Source organism: Lolium perenne, chromosome 3, assembly GCF_019359855.2.
Source record: "Lolium perenne isolate Kyuss_39 chromosome 3, Kyuss_2.0, whole genome shotgun sequence".
NCBI classification, from domain to species: domain Eukaryota; kingdom Viridiplantae; phylum Streptophyta; class Magnoliopsida; order Poales; family Poaceae; genus Lolium; species Lolium perenne.
This window is the reverse complement of record NC_067246.2, coordinates 76,072,243-76,093,841: the sequence shown is the minus strand read 5'-3', so window position 1 is coordinate 76,093,841 and position 21,599 is coordinate 76,072,243. Positions and strand designations below refer to the sequence as shown.

Genomic DNA, 21,599 nt, shown 5'->3' with positions numbered 1-21,599 from the left:
GAGCTGGCGTGGACTCACGCCCAGATTAGTTCGGTTCCTCCCACCAAATTGTTTGAGTACGTCATGTTTTGCTTGATATTCTTGTCCGATTGAACAAATCCTTCTCTCCGCTTGAGAATTCCGGTCATATTTTCATGTCAGCTCAGGAACTCTGGTCTTGGGACAGTGCATATGTTTTTGCTGAAATTTGAAGTGCAATTGTACTACTCGTGGACGTGTATCTGAATCTTTCCCCTGTGGCATGCACTCTGTAAAGATGATCAGATCAAAGCTACCTATATGCAAAAAAAAAAACACTTCACTCGGGAGGACTCCTATAGTCGTATGGGCGTGTCGGCACTAAAAATCGCGCCCAGCCGGCCCCCCTAATTTGGGTTTGGTGCCAGCATGGCTCAACGAGTTATCAGGCGCTTCCAGGCTGAACCAACGAACGGGAAGGCTAGCGGGGGGCATTGGGAGGCTAGCAGGGGCACCAGCGCAACGCACGTTGGCGGGAAGGAAAGGTTGAGAAGGCACGGGAAACGCCAGGTCGTCTCGGGCCCACGTCATTAGCGGCATCGAACCAGCCTTCTTCCTCCCCGCCTTCCACACCGTGCTCGCCATCTGCGCCTGCTCGCCTGCGTCCGCAACATCGACGCGCATGCGGCCATTGGACTCAAAGTGGAGGACGACCTCGAGGAGTTACCAGGCCTCCGCCTCGCCGAGCAGACTTCCTCCTAGGAGACCGACGAGTGGGTCGAGCCCTGGAGCGCGGTGGAGCACCGCCACTTGGAGGCCGAGCGGCTCGCGCGCCTCGGCCTCTACATCAACGTCGACGACGACAACACTGGCCCGTCGAGCAGGCCGCTACCTCAAGGCAAGGCTGCAGCTCCTTCCGCCCTTTGAAGCAGGAGCCCATCAACGACGAGGAGGACTACGCGGCGGCGATGTACCGCCGCCTAGGCCTCGGCCATGGCGGCTATTAGAATTAGTTTTTTTTTTAATTTTCTATGTTTCTTTAAATTTTGTACAGACAATGGCCTACTATGGTCGAACTATCTATGAATTTAAGTTTTATGAAAAAAATTCAAGTTTAAATTGTTTGCTAACATGAGGCACAAGCAGATCACCGGCAACGCGCTGATGGATGCCTACGCAAGTGCAGCGAGGTCTGGTTGGGGTTCGAGGTGTTCGAAATGCTCCTGCCCAAAGGGGACCTGATCTACTCGGACGTGACCGGTGCAGGTAAGCACTGCAACTCTACTATAGCAACGATTTTTTGTGTCTTATTTTATGAATAAAATGGTTGTCTTGTGCTTTGGGATTAATGACTGTGAAAGTTACAACATCCTGCATCCAAAAAATTAGTGTGGACCAGGTGCCACAGTAGGCCGAGTGGGGGAGGATTCTATAGCAGATCCGCCATCAACTGAAGTTTTTTGGTGTAGTGCATCCATACTAGCTCGGGTGGGGTAGGCCGTGGCGACATGATTCTAGGTTGGTGTCGGCAGAGACCAGTGATTTGATCCTCCCAAACCGGTGCTGGCAGTGGCGGAGCCAACAGGATGGAAGGGTGGGGCAAGGCCCACCCTAAGATTTGGCCCAGCCCACATGTCTTATATAGAAAACAAGAAAAAAAAAAGCCCAGCCCAGATTATGCCTGCCTCACCCTAGCAAAATGGGCTGGATTCTGGTAGTGATAGGATTGGCCAAAGGCACCGTCGGCCACGCGTTCTTGGTCGTCGATGCCTCAACTAAGCAGTTGTGATGTTGGGGGCCGCCAATCGCGCGTACTTCATCGCCGATGCCTAACCTGAGCAGCAAGAACAAGGCACCATAGCAACATACGGTAGCAGCGACATTGGAGAAGCGAAGCATCATGAGGCGTGCCGTAGCAACGCACGGGTATTTTTTCTAGTAAAACTAAAAGAACAATCAATATTAATTTTTATTTAAATTATCAATGGTGCATAGACAATCCAATAGATTCCTATATTTTTCTGTTATCAACGATACAATTTTGCAACGCTTATTATTATAAAAGAGTACAATAATGCAATTTGGCAATACTTTATTTGGGAGTGGCATTCTAAAATTGTGATATCTATATTTCATCACACTTTTGAATTACTATTTTTATTAAGTGATAATACATTAGCTATGCTACTACTATCAATAGTACTAATAACAACAAGTAGTAATTACCATAAAAAGAAATGGTCGAAATAACACCTACACTAATGTGTCCATGTATAAAATGATGCATATTTAACATTTATGGAATAAGTGTAGGAGATATGCATATTTGCATAAAAAACCATAACTAACTATACTTTCAAATTACTAAGAATGATGCTCTTGCATTTGCGAGGGCCACTGTGCTAGTTTATGAAAACGGCAATTGCTTTTGCTGAAAAAATAGACCAAGATCAATTTGCAATTTCGGTCCGGTTTTTTTACACCTTGATTGCTTCGAACACAAAAAAATCAATGCAAGAAAAGACACTTGCATCAACAATTGAATATACGTGCTAGGTTTCTCTGAATTTATGAAACTTTTGAACTCTTCTCTGGATTGCCACAACCAGAAAATTCAATACTACATCGTTGGCAAAATTTGCGAAAAAGGTGACGGCAGCTGCCATCCAGAATGCCCTCGAAGTTCACGTTGCCGTGTCGTGTACCGGGAAGCCTCCCTGTACGCGTACGGCAGCCGTTCCCCACCCTCCCGATTTCGTTAATCCCATCGCCTTCCGCCTGATCCCTCTCGAGTCTCCTCCCCTCCCCTCCCGGCTCCCGGATCCAACCACCGCAGCCCGCCCCTCGCCGCCGGCGACAATGTCCAAGTACGGCACCATACCCACCTCCTCCTCCTCCGCCGCCGCCGCGGGGGCGCCCCACCTCGGCGGCGCCTCCCCGCTCGACTTCATCTCCCGCGCCAAGGCCCGCGGCGCCACGGCGCTGGCCACGCGCCGCCCGTGGCGCGAGCTCGCGGACCCGCACGCGCTCGGGCTGCCCCCGACCCTCGCCGACGCCTACCTGCGCGTGCGCGCCAACCTCGCCCACTTCGCCATGAACTACGCCATCGTCGTCCTCGTCGTCGTCTTCCTCTCCCTCATCTACCACCCCGTCTCCCTCATCGTCTTCCTCGTCTGCATGGTCGCCTGGCTCGGCCTCTACTTCCTCCGCGACGACCCCATCGTCCTCTTCGGCCGCGTCGTCGGCGACGGCGCCGTCCTCGCCGTCCTCGCCGCCGTCACGCTCGGCCTCCTCCTGCTCACCGGCGCCACCACCAACATCCTCACGTCGCTGCTCGTCGGATTCGTGCTCGTCGTTGTGCACGCCGCGCTGCACAGGCCGGAGGACAATGTCGACGAGGAAGTCGGACGCTGGTACGCCCCAATGCCGCAGCAGCCATCGCACTAGTGTAAGACTCTCCGACTCTTGGTTCGTTGTCCGCCCATAGTATTGTTTATTGCTGTCTACGCATTTCTGTTCTTCCTACCACATTACAGGATTGGTGTATAATTTGGTATTGTGTTTTTTGTTGTGCTATTGTTGCTTCTGAACACGATTGAAATTATCATTGATATGGGTGACTTCAAATCCATGACGCTTATCGTCTGTTTTCTACATTTTACCCGTATAGTTGATACCATAGATAGAGCAATAATTGTGCAATTGGATCTCAGATTGTCACAGTCATGCTAATTGTTTTGTTTGTTAGAAGTTCATGGCCAACTGATCCTATTTTCTTTCACGGGTAATGGAAATACTGCCTTCCTAAAAGTGAGATTGAGACATCTTGTGTTTTCACACAGGTCTCTCAAACTGAACTGTATCTGATTTGTCACTAACTTGTAATATAGAAAACACAGAAAACTCCCAAATGTGGTTGGTCTAGAAAGCCTCTCTGTGTCTGCAGAACTTATTCAACAGCATAACATGTTCAGTAAATCAAAATTGATTGACAGCACATTGGTTTCAGAAGTCCCTTAAACTGCAGTGTATCAGATTTGTACTATCGTGTAACAAAGAGGAAAACAAACCTCTAAGCATGGTTTTAAGTGCATGCTGATACTTGGAGAATTGCAGAAAATACTGGTAAAGAATTTTGATTGGCAACACGTGGATTTTGTGGTACCTGAAAGCAGTTGTTGCTATCAGGTGTCCTCAATGATATGACATGATATGCATTCAGAATAGTTGTAACAATCATGTCATCTCTTTACAGCCTGTGGCCATAGGGTACCTCCCTGTTAATAGTTGCCAATTGGGTATCTATGTGCTTGTTCTTACACGGAGAGCAGAATTATTGTAAGTGCCAGCCACAAGGAGATGGATGTTATGCGACAAGTTAGAAAATAGTCTGAGAGACAGATGTGGTCCAATAGGTCATTCACTAAGAGCCAGTTTTGGAAGTTGTGGGAGGCAATAATCCTCACTTCTGTTGGCATGAGAGAGGTACAGCTAACCAAACAATTGAATTAGCTTAGCAGTTACAGAGCAACTGTTTTAAGTTTTGGAACGTGCTTTAAATTTTAGGGCACAATCATCACACTTTCAGAAGCATGTGTATTTTCCAATTTCACTTTCCAGTTGATGGATGTTTCTCATGGACTCAGTAACCATTCCTTAGCATTTTTTTTAGAGGATCCATTCTTTGTACTTTGTAGTCACAGTTTTATGCTTTTCCTTATTTGTGCATTCTTGTGTCTGGCTCCTCCCGAGCATTTCCTCTAGTACTCCTACGTTTGTTTCTCCAGTTGATGATTGTTAATGGGATTTACATGAGAGTAATGCCTTCCTTCTGTTAGAGATAATGATCAACTTGTACAACAAGGATACCTAAACCGACTGTACAGTACACATCGATATATACGCAACAAATACAATACCGAACCGACTATCTGTAACACCTTCGACATCAATCTCATTGCCTACGGGCTACCGGTCTGGCTGACCACTAGCATTTATTTCTTCACCTTTCTTGTCCTTCTATCGAACTTGAGGCCAAGAGTAGTAGTTTACCAAGAGTTTGAACTTCTATATATTTGCCATGTGTAATTCTTCTTTTGCTGAATGCTAAAAGTTCATGAATATTTTACATCAACAATCTCATCTGACATGGTTATGTTGTGCTGAATAAATACGCAGTAATGTTGAATGTATACATTATGGCCTGCAAGTTCTGCTTAATCTGCTAATTTGCTTGGGTGCAGTCCATGTGAGAACTGACTTAGGCCTTGTTCGGTTATTCCCATCCCGGCGGGGTTCGTGTCTCATTCCCGGTCAAAGCACGTGGTTCAGTCCCGCCGGGATAATTTCCGGCCCAACTCCATTGATGCGTTCGGTTAACACCTGGGCGAGAAATTTCCCGGCCCAATCCACCCCGATCTCCTCCAAACCACCGGGGAAATAAAAATCGCCTCCTGCCTCGTGGAACAGTTCCCCGAAACGACCAGAAAAAGTCCTCTCGCAAGTTGAGCGGTGGTGGCGACGCATCCTGGAAGGGGGGCGGCGGCGAGGCGTCCTGCAGCTGACGGCGGCGGAAGCGACGTGTTCTGCGGGCTGCAGCCATGGCTGCATCAACGCTTGGAGCTAGCGGCGGCGGCGGCGACGCGTATTGGAGCTGGCGGCGGCGGCGACGCATCTTGGAGCCGGCAGCGGCGATGCGTCCTGGATCGGGGACGACAAGACGCGTCCTGCAGCTGGCGACAACACCGCGTCCTGGATCCGGCGGCGACGGTGACGCGTCCTGGAGCTGCAGCCGGCGGCGCCGCGTCCTTGAGCCGACGGCGAAGGTGACGTGTCCTGGAGCCGACGGCGGCGCGAGCCGTCCCGCAGCTGACGGCGGCGCGTATTCTTCGAGCTCACAGCAGCGATGCTTCTCCGTCTCCGCGCAAGTAGTCTCTCTCCACTGCCTATCACCTGTGCTGCTTGCTGCCCGCCATTCTCTGTGGTACTTGGTGACTGCAGGGATTAACCGAATAGAAACAAATTGGGGAGATTAGTAGGGGTTGTGGGGAGAAAAGTAGTGAGGATTGGGGTGATGGTTCGGGGTTCACCCAAATACTCGCAGGGACAGACCCTCTAGTGGATTTAATCCACTGCAACCGAACGAAGCCTTATAGATACCTACCTTCTGTTTGCAGGACATGAGTACATTGATTCTCCTGGCCCTATCTTCTTTTCCAAGTATTCCAGGAGTGTAAGTTCAGCATTGTTGGCTCAGTCGTCATGAAGAACTTGTAGCTGGTGGTTTGTTCGTAATCTTCATGACGCTGGGTTTTCAGAAGTTCTGGATGCAGTGATGATGGAGTGTTGTAAACTGTAAAGATTGCGGGCACTGCAAAGCTTTTCCCTTGTTCACATGTACAAGTTTGGAGGAGAGGGGGAAAAAACTGCTCTTCCGGGTTTGAGAATTCAGTTGGCCCAGAAACCTGTATCAGTCATGGCATTTCTGATCTCTCACCTGGTTTATCTTCTACACGCCGTCTTGTTTGTAAGAGATTGTCCCCGTTTCGTGCGATCCTTGTGATTACTATGTCTACAGACAAGTTGGGCATATTGGAAACCATTTCAATGTAGGAACTGCACTCTGTTTTACGGCCTATAGTTTTGGAATCCTGTTCCGTAACATGAGAAATACATTCGTTTGGTATCCATCATTTGGGCCTGGAATTCTGGAATTCATTTTGGAATTCCATAGGTGGGCTATTTGATTGTCACAAAATTGGGTCATCATTTCATTTAGGAAATCCAGCAAAATGACACCATGGGTAAACACAATTCCAAGCTGAGACTTGTCATTTGCAATTCAAACCATTTACAAATTCAATATTGAATTATGTTGTCATTTGCAATTCCTGTGACAACCAAACAAGTGTCCATTTCTGGAATTACAATGTAAATGAAATGAATGCATGTATTCATTTCAAAATGCTACAAATAAAATGAAAACCTGGCTTCCAAACAACTCCGAAGAGATTGTCCCCGTTTCGTGCTATCCTTGTGATTACTATGTCTACAGACAAGTTGAGCATATTGGAAACCATTTCAATGTAGGAACTGCACTCTGTTTTACGGCCTATAGTTTTGGAATCCTGTTCCGTAACATGAGAAATACATTCGTTTGGTATCCATCATTTGGATCTGGAATTCTGGAATTCATTTTGGAATTCCATAGGTGGGCTGTTTGGTTGTCACAAAATTGGGTCATCATTTCATTTAGGAAATCCAGCAAAATGACACCATGGGTAAACACAATTCCAAGCTGAGACTTGTCATTTGCAATTCTTGTGGAAACCATTTACAAATTCAATATTGAATTATGTTGTTATTTGCAATTCCTGTGACAACCAAACAAGTGTCCATTTCTGGAATTACAATGTAAATGAAATGAATGCATGTATTTATTTCAAAATGCTACAAATGAAATGAAAGCCTGGCTTCCAAACGACTTCTAAGTGGTTTTTGCGGTCTTGTTCCTAAATGTGAAACTTACGTGCAACTGGTGCAGTTCTGTGTTGTTTGTTCTAGGTTATCTCAAATGGGCCGCTATTTTTGAAAAAAAAATCGGACAGGGTGTTTCTGGTCCCGAGCACAAATGCTCTCGTTTTCTGGACCGTCCAATTCCCCTCGGATGTGTGCGGCCAGGTATGTTGATGTCTGATACAGCGTCGAGCAAAACAGGGCGACACGATGGTTATTCTGTTCGGTGGTACAAATAGGGTATTTATTAGGAAAAAGTCCATTTTAAACCTTGAATTCGTAGTGGTTCTGCAGTTTGAACCCCAACGTCCAAATCCTGTCGTTTGAACCCTCATCTCACAAATCCCGGTTTAATCTGAACCTTGACGCTGGTTTAGCAAGTAAAATGCTGACGTGGTAAATATTGGCTGGGATTTATGTAAGTGGTGGGCCAGGTAGTGAGCGATTCCAAGCGATTACTTAACCGGCGCGCGGGTTGGGAGCGAGATAGAGAAAAGTGGGTAATAAAATTAGGGTTCGTGAAGAGGCGGAGATGATTTTAGGCGATTCAGGCGGCGGTCCACTGCGGCGAGCACGGGCGGGACAATGTCGTGGGCTTCAGGCGATTCTGCTCCTGGCTTCGCTCGAGCTAGCGGAAGAAGGAGAGGGCCGGAATTGAGGTTGCCGATCGTCAGAGCGCCATGGCATACGAGGATGTGAAGCTCTGCCGCTGCAATCCGCCGAGGAAGGCTCCTAGATTGATCTCCTGGAGCTTTCACAACCCAAGCAGGAGGTACTATGCGTGTGTGGATGCCATGGTCAGTTCGAATCTCGTCTCTATTCTCTCTTTATGCCCAGTTCTCCTTTTGTCTGCCATTGATTTTGGTTGTTTGAATTGAACAGCAAGGTGGTTGTGGCTATGTTGAATGGCATGACCTGCCTTTGCCGAAGTTTTACAGCGAACTCATTGGAGATCCGAGAGATGAAGTCTGGAGGCTGCGAGGGGGTGGGAATGTTTCTTCTAGATTTGAAGATCAAGTGGAAGAGATGACATGGTTCTTGACCTGCAAGATTAGTTGAAGCACAAGAATTCAGAGCTAGATGCAATGAAGAACAAATACAAGAAAGTGGTGTTTCTGTTTTTTGTATTTATGTTAGGTTTAGTCGCAAGCAAAGTGTTAATTCAGTGATGTAATGTTGCTGATGATGTTCTAGTGGGCAAGTTAGTAGTTGCTATGAACAAAAAATCCTACCTATGTACTGGTTTGAGTTCCCTAGAGTACTATGTACTGGTTGACTGAATATTATGTACTGGTTATTGCTACGTTTCAGAGCATTTCAGTTGAGTGCAAATAGATTGTTCAGTAACAAATACATGGAAACAAATTTATCCAAAAGCAACAATTTGATAGAGTTCACAACCCAAACGCATAACATTGCAACACTAGCATGGTTCATACATTGGAACCTCTGACATAGTTGAGAACACAAAAGCAGTAATGGTTGCAGCATAACTGAGAGTGTTTTGAAGACTGCAACATGAACATAAGTTAACTAGCCTGATAGTTTCCACTGCATGTGAAGTAAGCATAGGTTGGATGTGCAAATGTGGGCCGTCTTCCCCTTTTTGCTCCACTTCCTCTGCCTCTGGCAGCAGCTGGTTGTGATGGTGCTGAAGATTATCCAGGTTCTGATTGTGCATCAGCTCTTTTTCTTGGAGGTTTGAAAGTGTTCCTAGATGTTCCTCTCCCTCTGGCAGGTCCAGATACACTGGTTTGAGTTGATTTAGCTGGAACGACTCTTGGGGTAGCACCCCCAGATGCACTTGTTTGAGTTCCCTGAAATATAAGCATCAAAAGTAATGCATTAATGTATATATAGGTTGTAGTACTGTAACTAGAAGCATAATTGCATGTAGAATTCAGTAAGTCATACCTTATTGGATTTTTTTTTTGGTAAGATGAGCTTTATATTTTTTTCCTCTATATATCTGGGTTAGATTTGCAACCTGACATGTTATGTCCATTTGTGCCACACAGAGAACACTTGATGATGGTGGCATGCTTGCTCATCTTCTTACCAAGAGGCTTCTCAGTTTCTTCTCTCTTCTTATTATTCTTCTTAGGTCTTCCTGGCATTCTTAAATACTCTGGAGCTTGAGGCCTAGGATTAGGAGAAACTAGTCACAACTCTTCACCCTCAACTGATTCCAATTAGTGCCCATTGACATAGGTATGCCTAACATGCATGCCGAATAAAGTACCCCGGCTCTATAAGGAAGCATGAAGCCCATGGACTCGAAACTTTGGAGGCCCAGAAGGTCAAGAATCTTCGAGTTAGGAAAGTAGAGTTGTAATAGGAAACTTGTATCAATATAGGAAAGGCCCAACACGGCTCGGATAGTTTGTAACTTTACGACACGGAAAGCCTCGGCTTCGCCTCCTATATATAGGAGAAGCCGAGGGAGAAAGAAGGGATCAAAATCATTGTAACCGAAGCCACCATAATCTTGAGTTGAGCACCTTTGTTCGGCTGAACCTTCGAGATCTACTTGCCCTCTACTTTCTACGAAACCCTATGTCTACAATCTGTAGGCATTGACGAGTTAATCCCTCGTCACCCATATATTTTCTTGAACACATCAACAGAGTAGCAAGGGTGAATGAAATCATCAATTTGCTTTTGACACTTGTATATAGCTTCAATGGCATGGTGATAAGGAAGACCAGCTAGCTGAAAGTAACCACATGAACATGTCCTATTCTGTAAATTAGCATTGTATTGCCTTCCTCTTCCTGTAATGTGCTTCACTTCAAAGCCATTTTCTCCATTCCAGAGCACTTCTAGCCACTGTGTCCTTGCAATACTCTTTTTTAGCTTCTTAAATATGCCATGGCATATTTTGACCTGTGATCTTCTCACCTTTCTCTATTTGTTCTTGAATTCTCACCATGACTTTCTTCCTTATTTTTTCTTGCATGGAAATGATAGGGTAAAATCTGCCATCAACAATTGAATGGTTAAATGACTCACATAGGTTATTATCCATAGACTCACAATTGGCTCCCACTGGAAAGAAAGCCCTTGCCTAATGAACTGGCTCTGTCCTCATAATATCCTTGGCCCCTTCTGGTGTCTCTTGTGCTAGCTTGGCCTTGTAGTAATTGAAGTCTTGCTGGTTTGAAGCTTTGGCCACTTCCCAAAAAATTCTTCCATTCATGAGATCTATGCTTCTTCCTCCAATTTGCATATATGTGCCTGACACACATCCCGTGTTCTGCAGCTGGTAAGTAATCTTTCATTACATTGATCAGGCCTTTCTACTGGTCAGAGATAAACACCCATCCCGCGCCACTATTGTTAATGTCAAGATACTTGATTAGCAACCCAATAAACCACTTCCATGTTTCATTGGTTTCTTGCTCCACCACAGCCCAAGCAAGTGGATACATCTGGTTATTTGCATCTCTTGCAATGGCACATAGACGTTCCCCTTTCACCACCCCTTTGAAGAAACACCCATCCAATCCAATTACTTTCATGTAGCCCACCTTGATGAAAGGACGAGATGTCTCCTAGAGGTGGGGTGAATAGGCGTTTAAAATCTCTTACGGATTTGGCTTGTAAGAATGCGGAATTAAACTAACGTTTAGTTTACAAGCACAACCCCTAAATATGCTAGGCTCAACTAATTGCAAGAACAACAACAACTAGAGCTAAGCGATCACAATGCAAGAAGTCTCTTGTGTCCCCAACACACCCAATACACTTGTCAGATGTATAGGTGCACTAGTTCGGCGAAGAGATAGTGAAATACAAGTGGTATGAATGTATATGAGCAGTAGTAACGGCACCAGAAAATAGCTTGCTGGCGTGCAGTTGATGGTAGTAATATTGCAGGAAGTAAAGATGCAGTAAAACAGTAAATAAGCGATGATTGCAGTATTTGGAAACAAGGCCTAGGGATCATACTTTTACTAGTGGACACTCTCAACATTGATCACATAATAAAACCACTCTACACTCTCTTGTTGGATGATGAACACCACTAATTGTGTAGGGCTACAAGAGCACCTCAATGCCGGAGTTAACAAGCTCCACAACATTCGATATTCATATTTAAATAGCCTTAGAGTGCATGATAGACCAACACAATTATACCAAGTACTAACATAGCATGCACACTATCACCATCAGGCTATGAAAGGAGGAATAGCTCACATCTATACCATCATAGTAATAGTTAACTTCATAATCTACAAGAGATCACAATCATAAACTACGCCAAGTACTACATGATGCACACACTGTCGCCATTACATCATGAAGGAGGAATAGAGTACTTTAATAACATCACTAGAGTAGCACATAGATTAATAGTGATACAAAGCTCATTGCAATCATAAAGGAATATAAATAAGCACTTCACTATGCTATTCTGAATTACTGTCTGGCAAGATAACATCCAACTCAAATCATAACTCAGTGAATAAGTATTCTGTGAAATATAGCCTAAGAGACCCACACGGTGCACACACTGTCACCTTTACACACGTGGGACAAGGAGTCTCCGGAGATCACATAAGTAAAATCCACTTGAATAGCATAAGGACATCTAGATTACAAAGCATCATATGGATCTCAATCATGTAAGGCAGCTCGTGACATCATTGTATTGAAGTACATGGAGAGAGAGAGATTAACCACATAGCTACCGGTACAGCCCTTAGCCTCGAGGGAGAACTACTCCCTCCTCATGGGAGACAGCAGCGTTGATGAAGATGGCGGTGGTGTCGATGGAGATGCCTTCCGGGGGAACTTCCCCGTCCCGGCGGCGTGCCGGAACAGAGACTTCTGTCCCCCAGATCTTGGCTTCGCGATGGCGGCGGCTCTGGAAGGTTTCTCGTACCGTGGCTTTTCCGTGTCGAAGTTTTAGGTCACGAAGGCTTAAATAGGCGAAGAGGCGGAGTCGGAAGGCTGACGGGGCCACCACACAGTAGGGCGGCGCGCCTGGCTCCTTGGCCGCGCCGGCCACACGTGTGGGCCCCCTGTGGCCCTCCTCTGGTGCCTCTCGGGTGTTCTGGAAGTTTCGTGGAATTATAAGATGCTGGGCGTTGATTTCGTCCAATTCCGAGAATATTTCCTTACTAGTTATTCTGAAGCCAAAAACAGCAGAAAACAGGAACTGGCACTTCGGCATCTCGTCAATAGGTTAGTCCCGGAGAATGCATCAGAATGATATAAAGTGTGAACAAAACATGTAGGTATTGTCATAAAACAAGCATGGAACATCAGAAATTATAGATACATTGGAGACGTATCAGACCCCAATTCAAAAACTGCCATATGGACGAAACCTACTCAGGGTGGGACTCCCCCCTTTCCTTGGTGGGGTGGCCGGCCCCCTTAGGTGGAGTCCACCTGGGACTCCTCCTCCCTTTGACTGGCCGACCAAGGTTGGTGGGACTTCTCTAGAACCTTCTAGAACCTTCCATAAATACACCGGATCATTTTCAAACTTAGAAAATGACTTCCTATATATGAATCTTATTCTCCGGACCATTCCGGACCTCCTCATGATGTCCTGGATCCCATCCGAGACTCCGAACAAACGTTCGAACTCCATTCCATATTCCATATCTACTTAAAACGACATCAAACCTTAAGTGTGTCACCCTACGGTTCGTGAACTATGTAGAAATGGTTGAGACTCTTCTCCGACCAATAAACAATAGCGGGATCTAGAGATCCATAATGGGTCCCACACATTCAACGATAACTTAGTGATCGATTGAACCATTTACATATGATACCGATTACCTTTGTCACGCGATATTTTACTTGTCCGAGGTTTGATCATCGGTATCTCCATACCTTGTTCAACCTCGTCTCCGACATGTACTCTTTACTCATACCGTGGTATGTCATCTCTTGTGACCAAGTCACATGCTTGCAAGCTAATCAGACGACATTCCACCGAGAGGGCCCAGAGTATATCTATCCGTCATCGGGATGGACAATATCCCACTCTTGATCCATATGCCTCAACTCATAGTTTCCGAATACCTAATCCCACCTTTATAACCACCCATTTACGCAGTGGCGTTTGATGTAATCAAAGTACCCTTCCAGTATAAGTGATTTACATGATCTCATGGTCGAAGGACTAGGTAACTATGCATCGAAAGCTTATAGCAAATTGAACTTAATGACGTGATCTTATGCTACGCTTAAATGGGTGTGTCCATTATATCATTCATCTAGACATAACCTTGTTATTAATAACATCCAATGTCCATGATCATGAAACTATGATCATCTATTAATCAACAAGCTAGTTATACAAGAGGCTTACTAGGGACTCCTTGTTGTTCACATAACACACATGTATCAATGTTTCGGTTAATACAATTATAGCATGGTATGTAAACATGTATCATAAACATAAAGATATATAATAACCACTTTATTATTGCCTCTTGGGCATATCTCCAACAGTCTCCCACTTGCACTAGAGTCAATAATCTAGATTACATTGTAAGGTACCTAACACCCATGACATTCTGGTGTTGGTCATGCTTTGCCCTAGGGAGAGCTTTAGTCAACGGATCTGCCACATTCAGATCTGTGTGTACTTTGCAAATCTTTACTTCAACATCTTCGATGTACTCGCGAATCGAATGAAAACGCAGCTTGATATGCTTCAGTTTCTTGTGTGACCTTGGTTCTTGTGCATTGGCGATGGCACCCATGTTGTCACAATAGATGACTAGTGGGTCCAATGCACTAGGAACCACACCAAGCTCAACAATGAAATTCTTCATCCATACCGCTTCCGATGAAGCCTCCGAAGCCGCTATGTATTCCGATTCAGTTGAAGACTTCGCCACCGTGCACTGCTTGGAACTACTCCAGCTTACTGCAGCACCATTCAATATAAACACGTACCCAGACTGAGACTTAGAGTCATCATGATCAGTGTTGCAACTTGCATCGGTGTAACTGGTTACAACGAGCTCTTGGTCACCGCCATAACAAAGAAACATATCCTTAGTCCTTTTCAAGTACTTCAGGATATTCTTGACCGCTGTCCAGTGTTCCATTCCTGGATCACTTTAATATCTGCTGGTCAAACTAACAGCATGTGCGATATCCGGTCTAGTACACAGCATGGCATACATGATAGAGCCCACTGCCGAGGCATAGGGGATCTAATTCATCCTCTCTCTTTCCTCTGCCGTAGCCGGACCTTGAGTTTTACTCAAGACCTTACCTGGCAACACAGGCAAGAACCCTTTCTTGCTTTCATCCATTCTAAACTTCTTTAGAATCTTGTCCAGGTATGTACTCTGTGAAAGCCCTATTAGGCGTCTTGATCTATCTCTATAAATCTTGATACCTAAAATGTACGCTGCTTCACCAAGATCTTTCATTGAAAAACACTTATTCAAATAACCTTTTACACTGCTTAATAGTTCTATATCATTCCCAATCAATAATATGTCATCTACATATAATATCAGGAACGCTACAGAGCTCCCACTCACTTTCTTGAAAATACAGGCCTCTCCATGACACTATATAAACCCGAACTCTTCGATCACCTTATCAAAGCGTCGGTTCCAACTCCGGGATGCTTGCTTCAGTCCATAAATGGAACGCTGAAGTTTGCATACCTTGTCAGTATTTTTAGGATCGACAAAACCTTTGGGTTGTACCATATACCACTCTTCCTCAATGTCACCATTAAGGAACGCCGTTCTGACATCCATCTGCCAAATCTCATAATCGAAAAATGCAGCTATTTCTAACGAAATCCTCACAGACTTTAGCTTCGCTATAGGTGAGAAAGTCTCATCGTAGTCAACTCCTTGAATTTTTCGGAAACCCTTTGCGACAAGTCGAGCTTTATAGACATTAATATTAGCATCAACATTTGTTTTTCTCTTGAAGATCCATTTATTCTCGACAGCCTTGCGGCTATCAGGTAATTCTACCAAAGTCCACACTTTGTTATCATACATGGATCCCATTTCGGATTTCATGGCTTCTTGCCATTTGTTGGAATCTGGGCTCATCATCGCTTCTTTATACGTCGCAGGGTCTTCATCATTGTTATCCACAATCATGACATTTAGACAGGGATCATACCAATCAGGAGTGGTACGCTCCCTCGTCGATCTGCGAGGTTCAGTAGCCACCTCATTCGAAGTTTCATGATCATTATCATTTGCTTCCTCTCCTATCAGTGCAGGCTGCATAGGAACATCTTCCGGTACTGCGCTACTCTGATCTACGAGAGAAGGTTCAGTAACCTCGTCGAATTCTAATTTTCTTCCAGTCACTTCTTTAGTGAGAAAATCCTTCTCAAGAAAGGATACGTTCTTAGCAACAAAGATTTTGCCTTCGGATCTGTGATAGAAAGTATACCCAATAGTTTCTTTAGGGTATCCTATGAAGACGCATTTCTCCGCTTTGGGTTCTAGCTTGTCAGGTTGTAACTTTTTTACATAAGCTTCGCAACCCCAAACTTTAAGGAATGACATCTTAGGTTTCTTCCCAAACCACAATTCATACGGTGTCGTTTCAACGGATTTAGATGGTGCCCTATTTAAAGTGAATGCGGCTGTCTCTAATGCATAACCCCAAAACGATAACGGCAAATCGGTAAGAGACATCATAGAACGAACCATATCTAAGAGAGTTCGATTACGACGTTCGGACACACCATTGCGTTGTGGAGTTCCCGGCGGTGTCAACTGTGAAAGTATTCCGCATTTCTTTAAATGCATGCCAAACTCATAACTCACATATTCGCCTCCGCGATCAGAACGCAGAAACTTAATCTTCTTGTTACGTTGATTTTCTACTTCACTTTGGAATTCCTTAAGCTTCTCGAAAGTTTCGGACTTATGTTTCATGAAATAGATATACCCATATCTACTAAGATCATCCGTGAAGGTTAGAACATAACGATAACCACCGCGCGATGCTACACTCATTGGTCCGCACACATCAGTATGTATGATTTCCAATAAGTCTGTAGCTCGCTTCATTGTACCACAGAATGGAGTCCTAGTCATTTTTCCCATTAGACATGCTTCACATCTATCAAATGACTCAAAGTCAAGTGACTCAAGAAGTCCATCAGAATGGAGTTACTTCATGCGCTTCACTCCAATATGACCAAGACGACAGTGCCACATATAAGTAGAATTATCATTTAATTTAATTCGCTTAGCATCAATGTTATGAACATGTGTATCACTACTATCCAGATTTAACAAGAATAAACCATTCGTCTCAGGCGCATGACCATAAAAGATATTTGCTGCTTGTGACGGTAAAGCACACGTCCGTTGGGAACCCCAAGAGGAAGGTATGATGCGTACAGCGGCAAGTTTTTCCCTCAGTAAGAAACCAAGGTTATCGAACCAGTAGGAGTCAAGAAGCACGTTGAAGGTTGATGGCGGCGGAGTGTAGTGCGGCGCAACACCAGGGATTCCGGCGCCAACGTGGAACCTGCACAACACAACCAAGATACTTTGCCCCAACTTAACAGTGAGGTTGTCAATCTCACCGGCTTGCTGTAACAAAGGATTAGATGTATAGTGCGGATGATGATGTTTGCAGAAAACAGTAGAACGAGTATTGCAGTAGATTGTATTCGATGTAAAGAATGGACCGGGGTCCACAGTTCACTAGTGGTGTCTCTCCCATAAGATAAATAGCATGTTGGGTGAACAAATTACAGTTGGGCAATTGACAAATAAAGAGGGCATGACCATGCACATACATGTTATGATGAGTAGTGTGAAATTCAATTGGGCATTACGACAAAGTACATAGACCGCTATCCAGCATGCATCTATGCCTAAAAAGTCCACCTTCAGGTTATCATGCGAACCCCTTCCAGTATTAAGTTGCAAACAACAGACAATTGCATTAAGTATGGTGCGTAATGTAATCAACAAATACATCCTTAGACATAGCATTGATGTTTTATCCCTAGTGGCAACAGCACATCCACAACCTTAGAACTTTCTGTCACTGTCCCAGATTTAATGGAGGCATGAACCCACTATCGAGCATAAATACTCCCTCTTGGAGTTACAAGTAGAAACTTGGCCAAAGCCTCTACTAATAACGGAGAGCATGCAAGATCATAAACAACACATAGATGATAGATTGATAATCAACATAACATAGCATTCATTATTCATCGGATCCCAACAAACGCAACATGTAGCATTACAAATAGATGATCTTGATCATGTTAGGCAGCTCACAAGATCCAACAATGATAGCACAATTAGGAGAAGACGACCATCTAGCTACTGCTATGGACCCATAGTCCAGGGGTGAACTACTCACACATCACTCCGGAGGCGACCATGGCGGTGAAGAGTCCTCCGGGAGATGATTCCCCTCTCTGGCAGGGTGCCGGAGGCGATCTCCTGAATCCCCCGAGATGGGATTGGCGGCGGCGGCCTCTCTGGAAGGTTTTCCGTATCGTGGCTCTCGGTACTGGGGTATTCGCGACGAAGACTTTAAGTAGGCGGAAGGGCGGAGTCGGAGGGCGGACGGGGGCCCCACACGCTAGGGCCGCACGGGCCCCCCTGGGCCGCGCCGCCCTAGTGTGGCGGCACCTCGTCACCCCACTTCGGTTCCCTTTCGGTGTTCTGGAAGCTTCGTGGAAAAATAGGCCCCTGGGCGTTGATTTCGTCCAATTCCGAGAATATTTCCTTACTAGGATTTCTGAAAGCAAAAACAGCAGAAACAAAGAATCGGCTCTTCGGCATCTCGTTAATAGGTTAGTGCCGGAAAATGCATAAATATGACATAAAGTATGTATAAAACATGTGAGTATCATCAATAAAGTAGCATGGAACATAAGAAATTATAGATACGTTTGAGACGTATCAAGCATCCCCAAGCTTAGTTCCTACTCGTCCCGAGTAGGTAAACGATAACAAAGATAATTTCTGAAGTGACATGCTATCATAATCTTGATCAATACTATTGTAAGCACATGTAATGAATGCAGCGATTCGAAGCAATGGTAAAGACAATGATTAACAACTGAATCATATAGCAAAGACTTTTCATGAATAGTACTTTCAAGACAAGCATCAATAAGTCTTGCATAAGAGTTAACTCATAAAGCAATAAATTCTAAGTAAAGACATTGAAGCAACACAAAGGAAGATTAAGTTTCAGCGGTTGCTTTTAACTTGTAACATGTATATCTCATGGATATTGTCAACATAAAGTAATATAATAAGTGCAATAAGAAAGTATGTAAGAATCAATGCACAGTTAACACAAGTGTTTGCTTCTTAAGATGGAGAGAAGTGGGTAAACTGACTCAACATAAAAGTAGAAGAATGGCCCTTCGAAGAGGGAAGCATCGATTGCTATATTTGTGCTAGAGCTTTGATTTTGAAAACAAGAAACAATTTTGTCAACGGTAGTAATAAAGCATATGCATTATGTAAATTATATCTTACAAGTTGCAAGCCTCATGCATAGATTACAAATAGTGCCCGCACCTTGTCCTAATTAGCTCGGATTAACATGGATTATCATCGCAATACATATGTTTTAACCAATTATCACAAAGGGGTACCTCTATGCCGCCTGTACAAAGGTCTAAGGAGAAAGCTCGCATTGGATTTCTCGCTTTTGATTATTCTCAACTTAGACATCCATACCGGAAAAACATAGACAACAGATAATGGACTCCTCTTTAATGCATAAGCATTCAGCAACAAATAATATTCTCATAAGAGATTGAGGATTGTTGTCCGAAACTGAAACTTCCACCATGGATCATGGCTTTAGTTAGCGGCCTAATGCTCTTCTCTAACAATATGCATACTCAAACCATTCAACTCATGATAAAGCACCCTTACTTCAGACAAGACGAACATGCATAGCAACTCACATGATATTCAACAAAGGGTAGTTGATGGCGTCCCCAGGAACATGGTTATCGCTCAACAAGCAACTTATAAGAGATAAAATACATAAGTACATATTCAATACCACAATAGTTTTTAGGCTATTTGTCCCATGAGCTATATATTGCAAGGATAAAGGATAGAAATTTAAAGGTAGCACTCAAGCAATTTACTTTGGAATGGCGGAGAAATACCATGTAGTAGGTAGGTATGGTGGAAACAAGTGGCATAGTTTTTGGCTCAAGGATTTGGATGCATGAGAAGTATTCCCTCTCAATACAAGGCTTAGGCTAGCAAGGTTATTTGAAACAAACACAAGTATGAACTGGTACAGCAAAACTCACATAAAAGACATATTGCAAGCATTATAAGACTCTACACCGTCTTCCTTGTTGTTCGACCCTTACTAGAAAATATCTAGACCGTAGAGAGACCAATCATGCAAACCAAATTTTAGCAAGCTCTATGTATTTCTTCACTAATAGGTGCAAAGTATATGATGCAAGAGCTTAAACATGATCCTTATGAGCACAACAATTGCCAAGTATCAAATTATTCAAGACATTCTACCAATTACCACATGTAGTATTTCCCGTTTCCAACCATATAACAATTTAACGAAGCAGTTTCAACCTTCACCATGAACATTATGAGTAAAGCCTAAGGACATATTTGTCCATATGCAACAGCGGAGCGTGTCTCTCTCCCACACAATGAATGCTAGGATCCAACTTTATTCAAATAAAACAAAAACAAAAACATACAGACGCTCCAAGTAAAGCACATAAGATGTGATGGAATAAAAATGTAGTTTCACTAGAGGAACCTGATAATGTTGTCGATGAAGAAGGGGATGCCTTGGGCATCCCCAAGCTTAGATGCTTGAGTCTTCTTGAAATATGCAGGGATGAACCACCGGGGCATCCCCAAGCTTAGAGCTTTCACTCTCCTTGATCATATTGTATCATCCTCCTCTCTTGATCCTTGAAAACTTCCTCCACACCAAACTCAAAACAACTCATTAGAGGGTTAGTGCATAATCAAAATTCACATGTTCAGAGGTGACATAATCATTGTTAAGACTTCTGGACATTGCACAAAGCTACTGAAAGTTAATGGAATAAAGAAATCCATCAAACATAGCAAAACATGCAATGCGAAATAAAAGGCAGAATCTTTCAAAACAGAACAGTCCGTAAAGACGAATTTTTTAGGTGCACCAGAATTGCTCAAATGAAAATGCTCAAATTGAATGAAAGTTGCGTACATGTCTGAGGATCACTCACGTAAATTGGCAGAATTTTATGAGTTACCTACAGAGACTACTGCTCAAATTCGTGATAGCAAGAAATCTGTTTCTGCGCAGCAATCCAAATCTAGTATGAACCTTACTATCAAAGACTTTACTTGGCACAACAATGCAACAAAATTAAGATAAGGAGAGGTTGCTACAGTAGTAACAACTTCCGAGACTCAAATATAAAATAAAAGTGCTGTAGTAAAATCATGGGTTGTCTCCCATAAGCGCTTTTCTTTAACGCCTTTCAGCTAGGCGCAGAAAGTGTGTATCAAGTATTATCAAGAGATGAAGCATCAACATCATAATTTATTCTGATGATAGAATCAAAAGGTAACTTCATTCTCTTTGTAGGGACGTGTTCCATACCTTTCTTGAGAGGAAATTGATATTTAATATTACCTTCCTTCATATCAATAATAGCACCAACAGTTCGAAGAAAAGGTCTTCCCAATATAATGGGACAAGATGCATTGCATTCAATATCCAAGACAACAAAATCAACGGGGACAAGATTATTGTTAACAGTAATGCGAACATTATCAACTCTCCCCAAAGGTTTCTTTGTAGAGTTATCAGCAAGATTAACATCCAAATAACAATTTTTCAATGGTGGCAAGTCAAGCATATTATAGATTTTCCTAGGCATAACGGAAATACTTGCACCAAGATCACATAAAGCATTACAATCAAAATCATTGACCTTCATCTTAATGATGGGCTCCCAACCATCCTCTAACTTCCTAGGAATAGTTTATGATGGCATTTGTAATATGTTTCGTAAAGGCCAAATTTATAGCACTAGCATTAGGACTCTTAGCAAGTTTTTGTAAGAACTTTATAACTTCAGAGATGTGGCAATAATCAAAATCTAAACCATTATAATC

General features: G+C 43.7%; 1 protein-coding gene across 1 annotated transcript; it reads left to right on the top strand.

Moving 5' to 3' along the window:
* The first annotated feature begins 2,655 nt into the window (after positions 1–2,655).
* On the top strand, positions 2,656–6,593 carry LOC127341468 (PRA1 family protein F3). Its single transcript, XM_051367322.2, has 2 exons — positions 2,656–3,406; positions 6,135–6,593. The coding sequence occupies exon 1, from the start codon at positions 2,818–2,820 to the stop codon at positions 3,403–3,405; it is 588 nt and encodes a 195-aa protein (XP_051223282.1). The 5' UTR covers positions 2,656–2,817; the 3' UTR covers position 3,406; positions 6,135–6,593.
* The last annotated feature ends 15,006 nt before the right edge of the window (positions 6,594–21,599 follow it).

Excerpts from the sequence above, each read along its gene's own strand:
- LOC127341468 (XM_051367322.2), top strand. The coding sequence starts at position 2,818 with ATGTCCAAGTACGGCACCATACCCACCTCCTCCTCCTCCGCCGCCGCC.